Source organism: Lytechinus pictus, chromosome 10 (genome assembly GCF_037042905.1).
Source record: "Lytechinus pictus isolate F3 Inbred chromosome 10, Lp3.0, whole genome shotgun sequence".
Taxonomy (NCBI): domain Eukaryota; kingdom Metazoa; phylum Echinodermata; class Echinoidea; order Temnopleuroida; family Toxopneustidae; genus Lytechinus; species Lytechinus pictus.
The window spans coordinates 4,231,718-4,255,074 of record NC_087254.1 but is presented as its reverse complement, the minus strand read 5'-3'; the positions used below and the strand labels follow the sequence as shown (position 1 = coordinate 4,255,074).

At 35.8% G+C, this 23,357-nt stretch overlaps 1 protein-coding gene and 1 pseudogene across 2 annotated transcripts in view; one reads left to right on the top strand and one right to left on the bottom strand.

Annotated features, from left to right (window-relative positions):
- The first annotated feature begins 224 nt into the window (after positions 1-224).
- The window catches only part of LOC129268973 (transmembrane channel-like protein 7), a 48,245-nt gene continuing 25,112 nt past the window's right edge, over positions 225-23,357 (top strand). The window contains exons 1-5 of one of the 2 annotated variants that reach the window (XM_064105146.1): positions 225-363; positions 8,662-9,038; positions 12,840-13,028; positions 14,961-15,222; positions 16,923-16,952. In XM_064105146.1, coding sequence (XP_063961216.1) covers positions 8,777-9,038; positions 12,840-13,028; positions 14,961-15,222; positions 16,923-16,952 — 743 coding nt within the window. In that variant the 5' untranslated portion in view covers positions 225-363; positions 8,662-8,776. Of the gene's footprint in view, positions 376-8,661; positions 9,039-12,839; positions 13,029-14,960; positions 15,223-16,922; positions 16,953-23,357 lie in introns of both variants that reach the window. The other variant, XM_064105145.1, reaches the window with a different exon arrangement.
- On the bottom strand, positions 5,130-7,856 carry LOC129268974 (scavenger receptor class B member 1-like; annotated as a pseudogene).

Genomic DNA, 23,357 nt, shown 5'->3' with positions numbered 1-23,357 from the left:
CCCCCCCCTATCTGTAGATTGGGATTGTCCCGTAGATGCCACATATGTAACACATACCGGTATATTTATTCTTCTTTGAACAAATCTTATCCGGTATTGATTATTCACTAATCATTGTCATTTGGCAAATTTTAGGGCGTTGCCCCTCCTGTTGCAAGGTGTTTTTTGTGACCTTTCCGTAGCTCCCTTTTTCCACTGTTTTTTTTGTTCTTACGCGCGCCCTCATTGGCCAAAGTTGCTAAAAAGTTATCCGGAAGTCGTCGAATCAGGCTGAGGGTTTCGGTGACTACAAGAAACTTTTTACGGTGGTTTTATTCTTTCCACAAACGTTTGTTTTGTATCAACCATGATCCATATTGTGCTGTAAGGAAAAAGGTATTTTCTCAAATTGTGTTTGTTGTATTATGTTAATTGATAATGGAATGGTGTGGATAAAATTAAGCAAGCGCCCGTCCCCGGGCAAGAGCGTCGCCGTCAGCGCAGTGCCGGTTCTTCGTCTGCAGGGTGCGGGCTGGGCTGGGCCGGTGCGCTGGGCTGCTGCGGCTGCCTTTATTTCATTCGACAGCTGAGGCGCGGCGGCCGGTCAACCCAGCTCAGACAGTATTCTCTTTAGACCAGCTAGAGTCTAGACTTATCCTATTTCTAGGCCTAGGGTCCATGCTCTTACTTAGCTCTTTCAATACAAGTTGACTCGAGTCAAGAAAAGACCACTCACACAAGCATGCGAGGTTGTACTAGTATAACCTCGCACAACGCATGTCATTTCATAATGAATTTTGACGTTTTCATTCACACAAATGTGAGAGAATATATAAAAACACGCCGAAATCTTCTAAATTTATTAACTTTATTAATCTAAATCTTATCATCTAATTTAATTTTAAAAATGTGTGGTCGAAATTATTTATAAAAGTGATTTTTAACACTTACCTCCAAATCTCGGCCAAGATACTCCGTCCGATCCTTAATACTGCGGTGGAAATTATGTAAACAACAATCGAAATGCGAATTTTTCCTATCGAACAGTCTCGATTCAAGTCGTCAGCGCATAATAGAAAATTGTACAAAAAAATCAACAGGTTGGATCTAATTTTTTTTTTGGAAAAATATTTTATTTTCTTCCCTAAATAAGTTTACAATCACAATTCAATAAAGATTCTTTGCATGTATACAATAGTCAATAAATAAACAGTCAAACAAATAAATATAGGATGAAAGGGGACTGAACGAGCAAGATGTCTTGCGAGTTCAGTCGGGAAAGTGGGATGATGAGGCAAGTTTATCGGGGGTGCAGACATAGGCGGCGGAAGCGGGGGGGGGGGGGGAAGGGGGGTCGTGTCCCCCTAAATTTGAGTTGGGGGACGTCCCCCCTAAATATATTTTGTTGAAAACCAGTTTTTTTGCTTGTCAAAAAATTTTGGTGGTCCCTCCCTGAAATTTTGGTTGATAACCCTTTTTTTTGTTGCTTATCAATTTTGTTTCCTGCGCCCCCCCCCCAATCCAGGTGGACCCCCCCTAAAATTTGTGTGGTCCCGCCCTAAAAGTTGGGTTGATAACTTTTTTTTTTTTTTTTGCTTGTCAAAAAATGCTGAGCGCCTAGAACGCAACCAGCAGTACAGCTGATCCGACGTAAATTAAATAATATAGTGCCCTCTCTATGCCTATAGAGAAAACAGGCGAATTTGGTCTATGCCTTCTTCGACATCAAGAAAAATTATTGATATAAATTACCAGAAAGACAGAGAGGAATTGAAATTGGCTTCATATCGTTTTGTAAGTTTCATATCCAAAGCTTATCTGATTTAAAATCTCTATCTATTGCTAATTTAAAAGAAATAGCCCTAAAGGCATTGCAAGTGCAGTGCCAGTGGTTGTCCTGTGCACGGCGGCGGTAATGTACCCATGGGTGGAAAAGACATGAAGAGGCGGAAATCGTTGATCAAGGGCAGGCAGCTCAGCTCAAGTCAAGTCTCAAGACAAGGAAAGTCTCCCTGGCCCTGAACCCCCGCCTAGCCAGGAGGCTCCTAGAGAGTAAAAATCATTTACTAACGAATGCTTACTCTCAACGGAGCCAGGGATTCCTTCCCATTCATCTGCATGTACCGCCAAACAGCGTTCTCGCCAAGATTTTTCTTAAGCGTGTGGGAAACCTGCTGATTAGATGGTGGCCAAATATGCACATGCGCTGCGCTTTGATCCGATCCATAGTCAAGTTACATTGCCAATCCGCCAAGTTCAATAGACAATGTAATGCTATTTTAATCGGCGGCGGATACCAACCTAAAATTGATATCGGCAAAAATATTGGAATGTTAAGTTGTTGTTTATCTCAAAATTTAGTGGTCTTTTTTTTGTCCTAAACTGTTTTGAGGTATTAATGAGTTAAAATATATTTCATATACCTTTCGTTATGGACTCCCGTTCTCCGAGAAGAAATATAAATCACGCATTTTTCTTAAATATCTTACAACGGCGGAAAATAAAACAAAATAGAAGTCACAAACATCTCAGATTAATGAACGATCGATTTGGGAATGTTTTAAAATTGTTTTTGAGGTCCTAACGACATAAAATATATTTAAAATGCGCACAGTATCTGAATAAAAGCATGATTACATAACTATTTATAAAAGCCTTATAAAACATTTATTCTTGACACTCGGTTGATATATCACCTAAAAATATATAACTAAAACAAAATAATCAAATCTACTGCAATGTTTTTCTTGATCATCATTTATAGCTTATTTTCCTTTCGGAACTTTCTGTGCACCTCGCTGACGTACTAGGCCGAGAGTGCAAGACTGTCCGCAGTCCGTGCATACTTAGTGCACTTTGTACAGTCACAGCCGCAGAGCTCAGAATACGCACAGATAGTGCACAAAAATTAAACAAAATGCTCTTCTCTTCATGATATCTTCGGTCATTACAGCAATACACAGCACAACTATTTCCGCCACCCATAATCAAGAAGAGAAGTGATTTTAGATTCTAAAACAAATACATGTATTATGAGGCGTTTAATTGAAGAAAGCAAAATGTTGGATGCGGGTGTCGATTGTAGTGTGATTATACGCAAGGAAATCGTACACTGCATTGTCGCATTTGGACAATAGCGGCGCTATTGCCCCCTTTTTGATCCCATGATCCTTTACCTGAATCGATTTGCAATAAGGTCTATAGTAGGCACTTCAGGTGAAAATTAAGAAAGGCTTTTCCAGCATGTTTTATGTGCTCACAATGATGCTCAATATCTACGATTCACAAAACTTTGAATTTTCAAATTCCGACACCCAGAAGTCGAGTTATTGTCATCTATGTGATATAAAATCAGGGCTTTGTGTGGACAAAAGGCTATACATAATCTTTGTTTAGGCATGGCACACTTATAATTCAAAGCTCATGGAGAATGTACATGCTTTCATTTAATCTTTTAAAAGCTTTTCGTGCAATGATTTTACATATTAATGGTCTACCTAGTTCACCATAGTTATACTTGTCTACAGATTTTTAATATTCATAATTACTAATTAATTATTAATTGAGACAAAAGACATGAAAAACTGCCTTTTATTAATGTACTTTTTCAAATTTAATGAGCGAATTAAGAAAATGTGGGGCCTAAAAGTACTCGGATTGATTTGGCATGTTGGCATATTGGCATATGATTTCTTTGGTCCAAGGGCAACTACCCCTGGAAAATTACACCCCCCCCCCAAATAACTACCCCTATCCAAAGATCTACACCTAACCCTATTTCGGGGGTAATTGTCCTGTGGTAATCGTGCACATGATAAACTTGACTTGATTAATGATATGGATTTCTTTTGCTTGAATATTAGAAATTAATTTATCAATCGGTATAATTCAAAGTCAAAGAAAGAGAATTAAAATGATAATCTTCTAGGAGTTTTAGAAAGAAAAAAAAGACAGATTGATTTTGATTATCTATTATCTCATTTTTTCATGAAATACATGTATATCTTCAAATTAACACTATAACAAAGGTCCATAATCAGATATCAAATTCATTAAACATATCGCAAACATGTATTTCTAAATGAAATTCATTAAAAATGCTTTCTATATCAAATATAACTTCCATTAAACAATACCTTATTCTAGACATTCAAACACATTTAAACAAAAATCCCTTATCAAACGAAATTCTTGAATTTTACTTGCAGTTTGCTCTTAATACTTATTTCGCACAAATTCTGCAAATTTTATTTTTGAAATAATTCAAATTTCATAATCAACAGAGCTCAAATCGTAATTTAAAAAATATATACAACGAATTAAACCCAATGTGTGAATACCCACACTAGTCTCGGCGCACATCGCAGTGCGGATGACGTCACTTACATCTTCTCCTATGGTCAAAACAACCCTGCTCGATTGGCGAGTCAGATTCGCAAACAGCTCATAATCACTGGCTCTTTATTAACCAAATTCAATGAAACTTTCACAAAATGTTCTCAAATATACAATTTCATAAAATACTCACCAAGGTTTGGTAAGATCCGATAATTATGAGTAGGCGATTTCAAGCGAAGAAACAGTTTTACCGTAACATGAGGTCTTTCCGTCGCACTGTGGCAAGTGAAAGTCCATGTTGTATATTTTCGATGTTTGCCGAAGATTTACGAAGCAACCACCAGAATTTTTTACCAATCAAAATCAGCGAAATGAAGGAAGAAACTGATTCGGTTCTCTCAAGCTATTCCAAATGCTGCTCCAGCACTCGGCCAAAGTGACGATCGGAGCGAAGTCATTCGAACTGTTTGTTAGCGATATGCGCTCGCCATTCACTGCAATGCAAGTATCTACATGTACGCCCAGCTAATCTGTCCGCAGTTTCGCTCACGCAACTTAAGTGACTAACAATAGGCTACATGTATGAACAGGGACCACTCAATTTCAGTAGTCACTGTCTGAGTTAACCAATGCTGATCACTGTTTACATGGAGTAGGCCTAATGTTTGGTTTAAGATATCAGCTCTCTTTTTTTTCCTAACAAATTTCTACCTCGCGTTCTTCCTCTCTATCCATCTGTAGAATTGATACACATGTGAACTAGTGGAAGTAATACATTAACACTTAAAGAATTGGTATCCATGGTTGGTGTGCTACGCATCCTCTACTACAACCTCGCTCGCTGAACTACTGCTCCCCGGGGATGAATTAATGATCTTTTCTTTCTTCCTTCTGCCAAAACAACTGGAGGGTACGCTATTTGCTTCCCAAAGGGAATGACGGTTACAATGCACATGAGAACACCTATGCTAGAGATGATCCCCTCTATTAAATGCAATGTATGTTGTTAGGACAAATCCTGTTTCGTTGTACCCAACGGTTGTGTCATCTGCTACAACACTGCTCAAACCATAAAAATGGCATCACCATTTTGCGAACATTCTTGACCTTCGTTATCCTCTGCAAAGGCAATGTTATCTACTGATCTGTAATCTCATTTTCAGAAAAGGGGTTCATTCATAACCCAGTGGATCTGATCTCCTGTAAGGTTTAGAGTGAGCCTCTCACCTATAAAAACTCCTCCGAGAGAGCATTCGCGGGAAGCTGGACAAGTGGGCAAAGGTTCTTGACAATGTATGCTTCTGTCACTAAAAGGCATATTCAGGGTGATTATTGTATCAGATTCTGGCTCGACTGATTTCTCCTCATCAAATGAATAGGAATATCATGGATAAAAGGATAGGGTGTTGTTATCGTAGAAAGTCAAGTTGACCAATTCAAAAAACAACTTGTATGTATAGGATTCTCTCTAGATAACATTTGGTTTTCCACCTGTTAAAACTCTTCTCGATTTTGAATATAAAAAAATGAGACTGAAACATGGGTATATTTTGCGTCTACCACTCTACGAACAGAAGCAACAAAGGATCCAGCACCATCATTTTATTACTGACCTAGCTATGAACAGCTGACATCATATAAGGATCCCTAACAGCTCTGTTAGAACAAGCACCAGGGCTTCCAACGCTGCAGATATGAGCACCTGTTTTTGCTACTGTCTGTGGATATATTTCATTTCATTAACATGTATTTCCATAATAACAGCAAAGTAAATACAGTTTGTACATCTCAACATAATTAATGAAAAAATACATTTTAAATTTCATTAAAACAAAGCAATGCCATACATTTGTGAAAGCAGTTTATTGTTAATGATCATGTAACTTAAAACATGTCATGTAGAGGAAACCGTGTGGAAGCAAAGCTTGTGAAACAGGTTCCTTATAGCATACGTCCATGATGGTTTCATTGTTCATAATTTGAATTGAAATCTAATGAATAATAAAAAAGGATACACTATACAAAACAACACGGAACATGACAACAATCAAGACAGACAACAAAAACATCCTACAGTTAAGTTTTTAGATTATAACAATTAATTTGGTTAAGTTTGCGTTTGACAGTAAATAAGCTTGGTGAGTGCTTAAGTCTCGGCCAAAGAATGCTATCTGTTGACGGTGAGTTGCCCGTTGCAGAATGCTCTTGAAGTATAGGGCCTCTAGTTGCTAACACATTCGACAGCGGGGTATGGTTCATCCGGTCAGTCCTGAGCGACAAGGAACATTACATCCGGTCGGTCCGGCGAGTGTGACATACTGTCAGCCTTGAGATCCCATAATCAACTACTATGCCCTTACAGCTTATTCCTATTTATACCTAAAAAAAATGCAATCTAAAGCTCCAGTGTGCACAAGAGCAAGACACAATAGACTCCTAGGCCCTAGATAGGAATGAGGGTCACATTGCCCGATGTAGCAGAGTTTAAGGCTACAGTGAACAGGATATACAATAAAAAGGAATGATGCTGTATGCACTCTTAATAACAACCACAGGTGTACTATATGTACATGTACATGTATACATACTGTTAAGTCTATAGGGTAGAGGTGTTCACATGATACATTAAGAGAATTATCGTGCCATACAAGTAAACATATTGATGGTTGGTAAAAACTATAAATGCATAAATGCTTTCATACCACTGGTACTGTACTGATCGGAATCGGTTCCTATCACTACTAACAGCGTTAGTAACTATGCTCAAGTTTTATAACCTAGGTCAAAATGTATATCTAGGTCTTAATTGTGCTTGTCAGCTAAGTCAAGTTTTAACTTTGAGTTGGAGCCCAGCATCATCATGATCATGGGCCAGGGGGCCGTTTCATAAAGCTGTTCGTAAGTTAAGAGCGACTTTAAGAACGACTGGTGATCCTTTCTTACGCGCAAAACCATTGCTATTGAATATACCATTTGCCATAAGAAAGGATCACCAGTAGTTCTTAAAGTCGCTCTTAACTTACGAACAGCTTTATGAAACACCCACCAGGATACGGTTAACAATTGCATAGGTAAATTGTGTAGAAGAGTTGGAAAAAATATCAGTCAAGAAAAATAAAGAAATAGAAGTTTAATAGAAGGTACTGCATACATCGAATCTCAGTCAATTAGATCTAGACCCAGATAGATCTTGGTCAATTTTTTCATTTATGTAGAAGGTCACACCGTTTTATAGTCCTTGATATTGCAAATTATTTTTCATGAAAAAGTAAAAAAAAAAAAAAAAAAAAGTTCAGCATCCAGTGTCATGTCCACTGCAACACAAGTAGACCTGTTGGGTATTGTGAGATTGTTTATGTTGTAAGCGAAATAGGCATGTGCAAGGACATAATACTTATTGTTCATATAAATGCATGAGAAAGCCTGATGTTAAGATGGGGGGGGGGTCCTGAGTTGGGAATCCTAGTTTTTCATGCAGATTTGCTTCAAATGGGTCAAAGGTGAACCTCACCTTCATCTCCATCTTCATCCTCTTCCATGAATGGGATAGATAGCATCTCATCTTGGATACTTCCAACACTTTCATCTCTGTGTCTGCTTGAAGTCTTGGCTGTTATGATAATTGAGAAAAACAAATAGAGGTCTACGTCAAATTTCACAAAGTGATTAATAGAGATTACAAATGTCTATAAACAAAATTGATAAGTTGCTTTCTGCTGGCTCATGGTTCATTAGGCTCATAAACATTACTAAAGAGTCACATGTTCTGGTACAGTGTACAACGCAAATCTTTAAAAGTCAAGTCCTCTCAAGCAAAAGTTGATTTTTGAATATTAAAGTAGAGAAAAATAAAACACGTATAATGATGAAAATTTCATAAATGATCAGATATAAAATGATGTAGAATGAAAAAAGTTAGTACTTTTTAAAGTTTCACTTGTTTTTCACCAAACTGTAAGACGCAATTGAGACAAGTAAGCCAATAATCAGAGAAAGCTAATGGAGAATATTTTTCTTTTAAAGGTGATATTCTCTGACTATTAAACAACTCTGATTTTTGTCAAAATTGACTTTTTTCTAATTTGTTATATTTCTACATCTAGATGCTCTACATTATGCTATGGAATTGGAGTCACATCCATGTAGCCACCAATTCCTGTAATACATGTATATACTTCTCAAAAGCAAGTATGTTTCCAAACAAAACAACAACTTAGTTTCCTAATTTGAAAAAAAAATCATTCCACAGGGTTTGCTTCATTTTGTAATTGGACAGCAGAATGTTTGGTATTCTGAAGTTTAGCCTCAAATCTAAGTCATTTTACACCTTATTTCATTTTTCAGATGAAGTAGAAGCAGATCATCTTCCTGATTCAACATGCGATGTGCCACAACACACACCCTACAGTCTTTAGTTCTTTGAGTTAATACACCAACAGCAGAAGATAGGGAGATTACGATGTCTTCTGCATCGAGACGAAGGCAACCGCGTGGCCAGGTGGGCGTGGAGGCCGACAGTGAGTATGTCAATGTGGAACTTGGCTATGCTGGAGCCTCGGGGTATAGCGGCGGTCCACAGGGGACGTCTAACCGCTATGAGAACATGGAGCCCAGCCCGGATCTGAGATATGGGGCCCGTGGTGTAGACAACCTGGCCTACGGCTCACCTATGGGCACACCCCGTACTGGCTATAAGGGAGAGGACATTCAACTTAATACAAGTAAGTCAAGACCAGGGGGGGGGGTGTTTCACAGAGAGTTAAGTATGACTTAGAGTCGTACTTAAATTTCCTGGCGAATGTTTCATAAAGCTGTTCGTAAGTTAAGAGCGACTCTAAGAACGACTGGTGATCCTTTCTTATGGTAAATGATATTCACCATTAATGTTCATTGGTGATTATTTAGCATGCAAGAAAGGTTCACCAGTCGTTCTTAACTTACGAACAGTTTTATGAAACAGCCCCCTGGTAGGTGTTTCATAAGGCTGCTCGTAAAGTTACGCACAACTTTATGAATGACTGGAACATGTTCCTATGTCCTAAATGCATGACATAAGGATGTATCATCTAGCACAAGAAGGGGTCGCCAGTCTGTTCGTAAAGACATTCGTATCTTACGAACCGCTTTATGAAACACCCACCAGTTGTGTACTGAATAAAAGGCTTCACCACATTGGTGACCAGCACTAAGCAATGACTTTCTAAAAAAAGTCACACTTACCTCTTGTGAAACACCCCAGGCAATTTTGTCATAGATCTCGCTTTCCATTCCAGGGGGTGATTACTAGGTGTATTCATTTCAGTTCAATTAAAATTTACCGGAAAGGAGTTGTGCAAGAATGTGCTGTGCAGACTAAAGATTGTTTTTTTTTTGGGGGGGGGAAGGGTTGGCCCATATTAAGCACACAATAATTCACTCTCTTTAAAATTCGTTTGACCAGAACATTAGGTTGCCACTGCTGGAAAATAATTGGTAAATCAATGCAAATTACATCACAAATACTGCCAAATAAACATTAATTTTATGTATCTACGTCTACATGCATGAATAATTCATTCACTGATCATACAAGAACATTCTATGTGCATACATGCAAATAGCAAGATACATTCTAAGTGACTTGGCTATTTTTATTTGGTTTTCTAGTAATTGTTCTATTCAGAAGTACTGTTCACTTCAGTTGATTATTCATTATGAAAAAAAATTAATATTAGGAAGTCCTATCAAAAGTTCCATTTTTGTTCATATCATTCATATAATACATTTTCTTACATTTTTATTAAAATCTGTTTGTTTGGATTATATTTGAGTAAGAAGGATAACATTTGCTTTTTGTGTTTTGCCACAAAGAGGCTGATTGTGCAGAGCTGAAGTGTGAACACCAAGTATTTTGCAGATTTTCCTGCTCGATCTTAATACTAAACTTGAACATTAATGCAGTACAAAAAGAATGTTTGTAGAAGTCTTGGGATTTTTCTTCTGATTAGATTCCTGTTTTCCAAAATAACATTTACATGTAAGTTAATATTATTTTAAAAATCCAAAATTTAAATTCGTGGAATTGTGCCTGTTGGCAGTAATATACACCTGTATATACTGTGCATTCTTTAAGAGGAGAAGTTTACTGCTTGGCAACCTGTATACATGCACATAAAGCCTACACGCTTTTAGTAGCCTATGGAATGTTGAGTACAGAATGATAAAGTTTATTTCAATATAAATATGTGTCCTCATCATAAAAGTTATAATAGAAAGACCAATGTACATAATTATCTTGTAAATACAGTAGTTATCCCTCTTTGATCTGTGACCCCAGTATTATTAAAACAACAAGTAGCTTTACACCTCAATCACATCAATGTAAATATAGGGGTAGGTGGCACATCGATACCAGTATGTAAAATTGCACATCTACTTTAAAAGCAGTCTTGGAATAACAATTTGAAAGAAAATGGTTCAAAATTCACACCCCAATAAAATAGCGAAATTATTGTGATGCAAAATGAATAATATCACATTGACATGAAATTTAATAGGATATGAAAAAAAATACAAGTAAATGGAAAAACTAACCCAAAATAAAGAGAAACAAATAAATAAAATCTAAATTTTCAAACTGAAAGGAATCTGCACATTGCATGTAACAGATTTTTTTAAAGGGGGGGGGGTTGGGAATCGAGCTGAATGAAATGTTGACACCCCCCCCCAAAAAAAAGGTCTTCACCACCCATTTTAGGTTGTTTCCTACCCCAAAATAATTGACAAGCAAAAAAAAAGGTCTTCACAAAATTTTTAGGGGGGGGGGGTTAAACCCCCTGTAACCACCCCCTGTGTACGCCACTGGTATGTAAATATGTATTTTGCTTATTTACATGTAGGTTCATGTAGGCCTATAACTATGGAGTGTGGGCTACATGTGCTTTGTTTAAACAGAAAATTGCTATCATATTATTAATCCATATTAAAATTCAAGGTCAAACTATTCTTTAATTAGCCATTGAACACTGTGTGCTTCATGACAAGCTGAACTCTTCATTCATCAGTAAAGGGGGGGGGGGGGATATGATAAATTCCACATTCCATCTTACACAACTGATTTGCATCATAAGATCATTGTGAAGCAATCAATGGACCAGTGAAGGGCATGGATCTACATGTATGTGTAGCTGCCACAAAGTTTTCCATTTTGTTTTTTCCTGATATTCATATTTACGTGATAATGGTTAATATGATATGTGTCTGGTCACCTTGTTGATCTTTAAGGTTTTTTTAATTGAAGCTTTGGTTGTCTTTGTTTAAATCTATGTTAAACCTACTACACATGTGATATCTTCTTGTACTTTTGTGATTCATTCATGACATTCAAATTCTAAATCCCATTGAACTTGGAATCGAAAGAGAGTTTAACACCAAAGACCATGGTCTGACTGGGTTTTCCCTTTTTTCATGTCAGAGAATATTCTCAAAATCATATGCACACATTCAATGTACACCTTCATTGCATTCGGAAATAATGAAATAAACTTTGATATAAAATATGAATAGAGGAACTTACCCCCTTTCTCCATCCCTGATTTAATAGTGTGAAACTTCAGATACTGTACTGTAATTGAAAATCCAGCACAAGAATATGAACATTTCCATTCAAGTACATGTAGAAAGGATTAAGATTTCAGGCTCTACGATAACATTGTACTGCAGGCTTCTAATGTGTGTTACATGATGGCCCAGTAGTACACTCTGTTTAATAGTCTGTACTGTAGATGATGGTGGTAAAGAGGGGTTTGGATTGTAACCATGTCTTGGATACCCATCTTATTTGTCATTCCTCCCTTGGGTGTAAATTACACTTGCGTTACTGCTGTCACTCAGTGGTAGACTGATGAAGATTATAATTAGAGATTGAGGTCAGCAGACCTTATCGAGGAGGAGATGAGGGGAGAGAAAGAGCAGAAGGAGGAGAAGGAGGCTGCAAAGTACATAGTTGCAAATTATTTCATATTTTGCTCAAGGACTAGAAAAATTCTCTTTAAAATACCATAACTTTTTACATCCAGTTTTGTTGAAATTTTCAGTGTAGTTTTTGTCTGATTTTCATCTTCTTGTTCATAATCATATCAACTTGTTGTTGGGATGGCCTTTAATTGATGACTGGGATAACAGATGGATGAATTGAACATATGTCGTGCTAAGAAGATGCTGGAAGTAATCAGGATTGAGATTTAAGAGTGTTAAAAGGGGTGGGGGAGAGCAGGGTTCGTCCTGATCACGTTTAAATCGGGATATGCATGTAAAAGGCAAAGTGAGGAGGGAAAAGAAGTTATCTTGTGAGATCCAGAGGGAAATCAGCAGTCGTAGGATTATTGAAGACAAATTACGCCATAGTCAAGATGATAAATAGATCTTGAAGACTTGTAGTGATTGATATCAATCATCAGGCAGTCTCTCCTGGTCACATTCCTCATGTGTTAATAACATCACATTCCTTCTCCCCCCTCCCTCCATCCATCACCATCCTACAGTCAATCCTGCATTCAGCGGGTCGGGCCAGACCCCCCTGATGGGGCGATCCCGGAGTCCCTCCGTAGCTTCCAGCGTGTCCTATCAGTCCAGCAACGATGATGCAGACGAGATACATGAGAGAGAGATCATTGCTGCAAGCCTCAGCGATCCAAACAGTGTCATAGATATGCTTCCAAGCAGGCAATTAGGTAAGAGAATCATATTAACATTATCGTTCTTGTTTACAGGTATTTTTATTAATATTATTGTTGTTGTTATTATGGTTGCGTAATTTCTGTTTACAGTGTTTGAATGAGTACGACAGAATGCTAGCAGGTATGGTACATATTGAAATAAATCTTAATTGTACCAATATATTTATCGTAAAAGTTTTAACAGTGAAATATGAAGGCTTTCGTGCACACTTTTGGTGAATTTTGTGATAATTTTCAATAGAAAAATAAGTTTTCAAAAATTTAGGGGTCATCATGCCCCCGTATTGTCGTTGCGAGCATTTTGGGGAAAATTAACTTAACAAAAACAAAAAATTATAGAAAGTAGAAGGGCCTGATGCACTTACACGCACTCTCTCAGCTCATATGCACTTGATCCACTTCCATTAAGGATCCGGATTTCGGGCTAAATTCCGCCCGACAGTTCTGGGGACCAACCAACGTAATATTTCGTATTGCGAGGTACCGTATACTAAGGTCGCACCATGAACCGCATTTTTCAGTGGATTTCTAACAAGTGGGTCTCGCGTGCTGGGATCTCACTTCTGGTGTCCACAACACGCAACTTCTATGGCTTAATTTTTCTGTGCGTGACAACATGTAATGAACCCTTGGGTTGTTCCTACGATCAGAGAGAAAAGGTGAAATACACGCGCGCCTACGGGGATTGTGAACCGTAGGAAAAATCGTATAAAATTACACTTTTTGATATTTCTACGAAGACGAAGTTATATAGAAAATGAAGAATATTACAATCAGACCATATCCCTACAAAATTGCTTCAAGAAATGCCATTATGAAGAGGAAACGGACAAAAATTTGTGAAGAAAAATCACGAAAAAGGAAATCGCATCATGAATATTCATATCATGGGCGGTCCCACATTTGCATGTTATAGCGAGTTTTCCATTATTTAATAAATAATGGTTATTTGTATATAAATAATGATTATTTGTATATAATGGCAAACTGTAAATTTTTTTTATAAATAATGAAGTAGATATTTCATTATTTAACAAATAATCTTTATTTATAAATAATGGAAAACTCGAACATTAAATAATGATTATTCATAAATAATGAAAATAATGGCGCACTCGAAAAAATTATTTATAAATAATGAAGTAGACGTTTTCATTATTTAACAAATAATCATTATTTATAAATAATGGGAAACTCAACAAATTATTTATAAATAAAGAAATGTGCACTGGCATTGTTAATAAATAATTATTATTTATAAATAATAGAAAACTTATTTATAAATAATGGAAAAACGAATTGCAATTATTTATAAATGATGAAGTATGTAGTGTCATTATTTATAAATAATGAAAAACGAAAATCATTATTTATAAATAATAAAAGACAAATAATCATTATTTATAAATAATGAAAAACAAATAATCATTATTTATAAATAATGAAAAACAAATAATCATTATTTATAGATAATGAAAAACAAATAATCATTATTTATAAATAATGAAAAACCAATAATCATTATTTATAAATAATGGAATGTCGAACTATTATTATTTACAAATAATGAAGTATTACTTGGAATTATATATAAATAATTAGAAATGTTATTTTATATAATAGTAATTATTTACAAATAAAATGTAAATTATATATAAATAATAGTTATTATTTAATAAATAATGATTATATAACAAATAATTGTTCTATATAATATTGGTACAATCGGCGCCTCATATTACCCTTCCATAATAACATGTTTTTAATCAAGCATACAATTTTTTTTGCATTTTCAAATTGAAATTATTCTGGGCTTGAGTACCAAATAATGACCAATCCTTTCTGATTGTGATATTTAATATTGATAAAGACTACCCAAGATTGAGTGAAACCATTTTCTCTTCCGTTTTCATGATGTTATTTTAGGCCACACGCTTCACAGAGCCAAATCCCACCACTCCTCCCACCACAGCAAATCGATGCGGAAGAGGAGCCGCTCTCGATCGGCGTCGCTTCGGCGTTCGCGATCCACCACCAGACGGAACTATGAGAACGTCAACCTGGAGAACATGGTGGATGACATCCTGTCTGATCCTGTCTTGGTCGAAGGGACGTCGAGGGGCACCCTTAGGAGACGCAACACTATCCGTCAGATCTCAGGAACAATCGATACAAGACGTCGAGTCAGGTTAGTCATGCATTCTTGAGTCAGCAGCTTATGTTAAAACATATGGTTCATGTTTTTGAACTTGTGTTGAACACATCTTCAACCCATGGACTCATCATGTATATTTAGGTTTAATAATAGCTTCTACTCTTTATTTAGATGAACTCTCTCCCAGCATTTAGACACTTGAAATAATATTATGTGTGCTTTAATATGCATTGATGTAAATCTTTTTTTTTTTAATGTAACAAAGCAGCCAAAGTGCACATCTTGCTTAAAGGTAGAAAAACTCACTCCCACTGCGGGGGGTTGACAAGTAGAGACACTCTAATTATCTACAATTGATTGTAGCATGTGGTTTGTACTTTGATATTACTGCTTGTAGATGACACATCTAGGGTTGTCACTCTTAAGGTTAAGCACTGAAATTTCAGGCTAAATAATATTAATTTTCGTGCCATAATAATAGTATTGTTTTCTATTTAACATATCATATTTTGACAATTTGACTATGATCAGGGCCCATAATACAAAGGTTAACGATTATTTTTTTTTTTAAAGCAATTCTAATTAGTTCCTTGTCAGTTTACTTTATTGTAAAATGCGCATGCAACGGTGATCTTGATAGGCAATTTCATTTAACGATTAATCGCTATTAACCTATATCTGTTACGGGGCCCTGTTTGCCTTGTCATGCCTGCAATTAACTCATCACCAATGAAAATGCAATTACTAGTGTTGATGTCCAGTTCTGACTCAATTTGATATCGTGATCCACTGATCATCAATTTTAAAGGTCAAGTCCACCTCAGAAAAATGTTGATTGGAATCAATAGAGAAAAATCAGACGAGCACAATGCTGAAAATTTCATCAAAATCGGATGTAAAATAAGAAAGATATGACACTTCAAAGTTTCGCTTATTTTTAACAAAATAGTTATATGAACGAGCCAGTTACATCCAAATGAGAGAGTCGATGATGTCACCCACTCACTATTTCTTTTGTTTTTTATTGTTTGAATTATACAATATTTCAATTATAACGAATTTGACGATTAGGACCTCCTTGCCTGAAGCACAAAATGTTAAAATAATGGAATTCAACGTGTTCAGGGAGGAATGAAAGTGCTTTCACATGACAATAACGAGAAAATAAAAATATTTCATATTTCATAAAACAAAATACAAAAGAAATAGTGAGTGAGTGATGTCATCAGTTCCCTCATTTGCATACCGACCGAGATGTGCATATAACTGTTTTGTGAAATGAAGCGAAACTTTAAAATGTCATAACTTTCTTATTTTACTTCCGATTTTGATGAAATTTTCAGTGTTATGCTTGTTGAATTTTTCTCTTTTTATTCAAATCAAGTTTTTGTTGGGGTGGACTTGTCCTTTAACCTTCCTACATGTATAATAACCAAGAGATGATTGTTTAATTGCTCAATTCAGTCATTCTCAGCGACAAATCTGGTGACGGGGATAATAATATAGTGTGTACATGTAGCTCTGTACAGAATAGAGACACAATTCCAATGTATAGTATATAAAGCATTATAAATGATGAATATTATTCCAATCAAAAAGATGAAAATAAATCCATTCAGCTGAATTGGATATAAATTGAACCTTATCAAACTTTACAAAATTTTACTTTTGCTATTGAAGTACCAGTAACTAGTTATTGCTTTTAATGATTAATGACTTTAATTTCAATTCAGGAATGCCTTAGCGTACATTGTGGTGATGAAGTAAGAGCAAACTTGTTTTTTTAAATGAAAGATGCAGTGACAACTGTTGTGCTGTAAACAGCAATAGGCTACAGTCACATCAAAGCTTTGTATAGTGGTATTTCCAGTGACATACCATCAGCAGGTTCCGCCAATGTGACTGTTGCATAAGGTGGTGGTGGGACAGTTGAGATGGAAGTTTGGAATATGTGACGTTCATTTTGATTCATGAACTGTGAGCTGCTTTGGGCAAATTATTTCTAATTGAAGCGGATATCATACAAGAGAAACTTTAAAAATGGAGATCATATTGCTATACAGTACCTTCCTTTTATGAAACCAAGAGGTTGTAATATGCATGTTGGGGGGGGGGGAGGAAAGCCAGATCAGGGGCTCATTTCATAAAAGAGTTTGCCGCTGTGGCAACTGTATGTACCATGGTAACGGATCAGTGGCCACTCATAATCAACGTTTTCATGGTAGTGGCAATTCCGCAAAGTCACCATACATACCATGAGTTACATGTACCATGAAGGAGGCCCCAGGTGAATACTTCTATAATATTGACTGGCCTTGAGGGGAACATCAAATATATTGCCCACAAAAGAATCATATTGGCCCCGAGTCTTTATTTAGACGAGGGCAACAAATAGTTCTTTTATATTTTTATTATCATCCAAATTAGACCTTCAGAGTAAAAATAATGAAAATTTAGATATTTCTTTTAAGAATATGATTCTACTTTGTCATGTTTATACCAGGGAGCAGGCTCTGCACTTAACCATTATGACGTACACGTAGGCCTACTTGTAATTATGAAATCGTGTCCCTAGGGATGCATATCCAGCGCCTGGATCCAGTGTTGTCTTTATTATGACGTATATCGTTTCTGCACGAATCACTATGACGCTTATCTCTTTCTGCACATCCTCAAATGCCAGGATGTGAGACCAGGGAAGATACAAAGGAATATTTTGCATTTTCTCTGCATGCAAAGTCAATACGCGCATAGAGACCAAGCAAAATACACACAATATACCTATCCCTTCCCGATAATCAGAAAATGTAGGGCAATATGGTTTTGTAAATTACCGGCTCAGATATCTGAGACGGGTGATAATACATTTTCATATAGGCTGATACAATATCCTTGTAAATGTACATGTACATGTTGGAATCTATTACCAATCGGTTTACTGTAGGAAATACTTTCTGGTGTTAACATATCATCTTATTGTAAGAATCCTTTATGTTAGACCTCAAAATAAAAACAGCTTTTATTCCAAAACTGAAACATCAATAAGTTTTCAATGGCTTTTATTGGCTTCCTTGCATATGGGGTTTCACTCTGACTACCCTGATTATTTTTTAGTCTTATTTATGCAGACTCTATTGGAAATCCAGTTGTCTCTGCAAAAAATGTACTCCTATGCTTTTAATAAATGTGTTCATTAATTTATAGCCAACAGCCAACTATTTAAATAAAGTTGCAGTAAACACTGATTTTTGACAAAATTCTTTAACATCAAGATCCCTTGTGACCATATCATCGTAGATGTAGATAAGGGGCTCATTTCATAAAGGACTTGCAATTATGGTAACTTTGCCATTAAATTGCCATGGTATTTGGGCTCAATAGCGAATCACAATCAAGGTTTCCATGGTAATTACCATAATTGCAAAGTCTCTTATGAAACAATTCCTGTCACATTTACAAATCAAACCGAACTTTGTGAAGTCATGAAATAAAAGCTTACAAACAATGTAGCTCTATATTTACTGTGTGTCTATCAAAGTTTGTTTGGCAAAGTCCACTTAAACCAGGAATAGGCTGGTACAGATCTGGGACCTAATGCTTGGCAAATAGCTTCTGTGCAAACACAATATTGTGTTTACTTGGAACTAATAAGAAAAGGGGAAAAAGAATAGATTCACCCCGATTAACATGGGAGGTTGAAGGTTCAACGAGCCCATTGAATAACAATACTGACTACTTAAATAGTATTGTAAAAGCGAAGCAAGTGACAAATTACAAAATGTGAATTTCCCTTAAAAAGTAGCTCATGAATTTATTATATGCACTGCATACGATACATCTGCCTCCATTAATGCTAGCTACACTTGCCAGACAGACAATAGTATGAGCATACAGACCATGAAAATATGAACCCAAATTTGGACAAGTCACTTGGTTCCTTTTTGCATAAAAGGGCAGATTATACATGTAGGCTGGTATTTGCTAAGTTTCAATTAGTCCTTATCAAGTTTATACATTGATTATAATTTTTGGATATGTATTGTATGTATTGCTAAGTGGTCTGAATGCATCGTAAGGAACATGTATCATCCTTGCATCAGTACAGCTGACCTGAATTAAGTTTTGGTTACTCAAAAGACCATTCATTACGTACTCTATTGCAAAATACATGTATGTCACTTATGTAATCATCTTTAGAAAAAACAGGTATAGCTAACAATATAGAAAATAAATGTCTGGTAATCAAAAAATCAGAATTTTTTTATTTGCTTATTTTCCCCCCTTTTAATGAATTTTTCTCAAGTATGGAATTTGAATTTCAATTATATACATATACATGTAGCTCTGTGATTGAGTGTGATTGAAAGGGCAACAATTCTGATTTAAATTTACATATATTGCATGAATTCCAATTTTCACACACACAAAAAAAATTGACAGAATTGATAAAACATAACAACTTTGTTTAATTAAGGTGGTACTTTGGGCTAAAATTATATAGAGTAAAATTCACAGAGCAAAATGCTGAAATACATGTATCATCAAAATCTGAGTTATTGAATTTTAAAGTTTAGCGATATTTGGTGAAAACAGTTATACAGACCTGCCAACCAGTACGTTTTAGCCGTATTTAGTAATTTTTTGCAACCAAAATACGGCAGTACGTTTTTTCTTTGAAAAATACATTTTTTTTTTTTTTTTTTACTAAATCGTAATTTATTGAGAAAAATAATCTCTATATGTCTCTATTTCATAAAACGTACACAAATATGGTTATTAGATCAATTTTATTTCAGGTTTTTTTTTTCAATCATTTTGTTAAAACCAGGGTGAAGATATTCACATGTTTTAATGTTTTTTTTTTTTCATCTGCAAGAGCAGTGCGCATTTTAGCTTGCATGCAGCTTGAGCGCCACGATGAGCGAGTGCGCCAAGCATTTTATTATGAAATACACTTTTTTGGGGAAAAATACATTTTTTTAAATCACAGAATACAGTTTTTCATTCCCAGAAATTGGCAGGTCTGGTTATATGCACATCGTCATGAATATTAATTAGGTGGGCTGATGATGTCACATCACCACTCTCCCTTTTCTTATGTTATTGCATGAAATCATAATTTTGTCATTTTTCATACAATGTGTGAAAGATATCTCCTTCATTATGAAATAAGTTGCAGGAATGAAAATCAGTTGTTAATCCAATTTGTTTAGTTCTTGGTAGAATTTTTTTTTAAACAAACCTAATTTCATGTAATAAAATACCAAAGAACAAGTGGGGATATGGCATCATAAGTTTGCTTATTGAATATTAATGAAGACTTGCCTAGAGAACTGTTTCATCGGAATAGTGCAAATCTTTAAAATGCCATAGCTTTGTTATTGTCTGATTTTCATCGAGTTTTAGGTATTTTGTTTGTCTGATTTTTCTTTATCTTTTCAAGTTGTATTTTCAGCCTACATGAATAGTACCCCTTTTTAAGTTTCCCTTTAAAACAATGATGGAATTAAAGCAATTTGTAATATGACTCATGGATCATCAGTACAATTCTACAATTACTATGCTCTGAATCAGAAGTGAATAAAAATATCAATCATTCTAGTTTCTGAATGAATTTTTTGTCTCACCTGCATAGCAGAGTGAGACTATGTAGGTGCCGCTTTTCCGACGGCGGCGGCGGCGTCAACACCAAATCTTAACCAAAGGTTAAGTTTTTGAAATGACAGCATAACTTAGAAAGCATATGGACCTAGTTCATGAAACTTGGCCATAAGGTTAATCAAGTATTACTAAACATCCTACCTGAGTTTCAGGTCACATGACCAAGGTCAAAGGTCATTTAGGGTCAATGATCTTAGACCATGTTGGGGGAATCGACATCAAAATCTTAACCTAAACTTAGAAAATATATGGACCTAGTTCATGATTATTACTTGACTATGTTTCTGAGTCTGATCCATTCTCCTGTTTAGTTTTCTCTAGTGTCAACTGTAATTCCAACACTTCTTTCTCTTGTTTCTTCAACTCATTCTCATATCTCTTCAACTCTAATAACTCAGCTCTGTCTTCTCTTGCTATCCTCTGAGCTTCTCTCTGAACGTTCTGAGCTTCTCTCTGAGCGATTGTTTGTGCTTCTCTCTCCGCTAGTCTCTCTCTGTCTATATAGTCTTTGAGTTCTTTTCCACTTTGATAACCCAATGGCTTGACCAACCCTCAAATACTTCTCGATATCCATCTTAAATTTTTGATTCAAAATGGAAACTACTAAGGACCTGGTTCAGACACACGCAACCTTACAAAATATTACAAATAAATCAATCTACAAACTAGTCTTCATTATTTAAACTAAATCAAAACATTCTCCTAACCTATCTTGTTTTCTTTTGAATAATTCTAAATATTCCCATGTGACGGACATGGCTGAATTTTCTATCTCTCCCGGACAAGCCCCCCAAAATTGTCACAAGGGAACAACTAAATAAAAACAATATTCACATCAGCCATGCCTTTAACTCAGATTCTTTATTCCCAAAGGATAATACCTTCTATCTCTCTCCAAGTAACAATATTTTTCAAACAATAATATTTCCACGTTTCACAACCGTACCTGCCTCTAGGGCCAACATGTACAATGTAGATCCTGTACTGACCTAATCGTAACCTCTCCAAATCTTTAACCTATACCAACTCATTTACTTAATATCTATTAGCCTCTTACATCGGTATTCAATCCCTCTACTATCCACTCTCTAATTCTGAACCATTTCTTTGCTGAATTAAATGCACTCTCTCTACGATAATCGATGGATAATATGCGCATATATATGCAATTGTTCTTAGAACCCAATCACGCTCATTGTTTCAGTTCCATACATCACCATTCTGTTCATTCTTTGATGAATAGTTCATACTCCGAAGAATCAATGCTTTAACGACGAAGTTCCAAAGTCCCGCTGTCGCAGATCTTGCTAAACAGCACTCCATCGGTGTCTAAGTCGTATACGTCGAAGTTAAGGATGGGAAGGGGGTGCATCCTGCCCCAGACTACGTGCCATCTAAAATTGAATAACGGCCAGAAATTAACACTCTCTACTATATGGTTCAGATTCTATGAATAGTTATTCATATTTAAAGCTTTAAAGCATCTTACTAAATAATTCAGAATCTATGACATCCTTCAATATTCTATTCAAAGTCTAATGACTCCCTATTAATATACAATCCATCTTGAAATGCTGATATAAATGAGTTTTCTAAAAGTTCAAACAACAATAAGGATAAAAATCAAACGATTATATTATAGGGTTTACTCAAATACTTTATAAGTAGGCCATAAAGAATCGTCCATTTACTATAATAAAGTATCCTTTAATCATACGTCAGTATTGTTTCTTTCACATACATTAATTCTTTTACTTTCAAAACATACAAAAGCTCATAAGTCAACTCACCGGTGGTGCTGAATTAACTACGTGTATACCGAATCGATGAAATACCCTGTCAAAACAGGTTCTTCTCCTGTTCTCAAACTTGGAGAATCATAAGACTAAACAAGAAATTATTGAAGAAATGAAATGAACAAAATCTCCTGAGGATCCATGCCCAGGCTTGGCATGTCCTAATTCTTCTCTAACTGGCTGGGTGTGTCTGCCCCAAGTGTACCTTTCTTCAATCATGTTCAGTACAAGGAACATGTCCAAAGTTAATTTGCATATTTGCACCTGAAAATTCTTAAACACAAAAGCCTATCCTGGGCTGAATAAAATAAGGCATGCAGTTCAAATAACTCTTGCATTGAAGACTCTATAGACTAGACCCTTTCACACTAAGACTCTATAGACTAGACCCTTTCACACTAAGAAATTAATCCTCTTTCAGCAAATCTACTCAGACATTTCAATGACCTCTGGCCTATTAGGACCTCTTTCACATTGGAAAATTAATCCTCAATTTCATCACTAATTTCATCACTAATCTCATTTAATCATCTTTCTCTGTCATTCACCACAATCGACCACCAATGGCACGAAAAGCACGTTCTTACTTTCTCTATTTTACCTCTCTATTAATCTGTATCATTTTAGGATACGCACAAGTAAATACAATTCTAAATCCACTGTGACGGATCCAAATAATCAATCCAATGTAAATTAGAAAGCCACATGTAT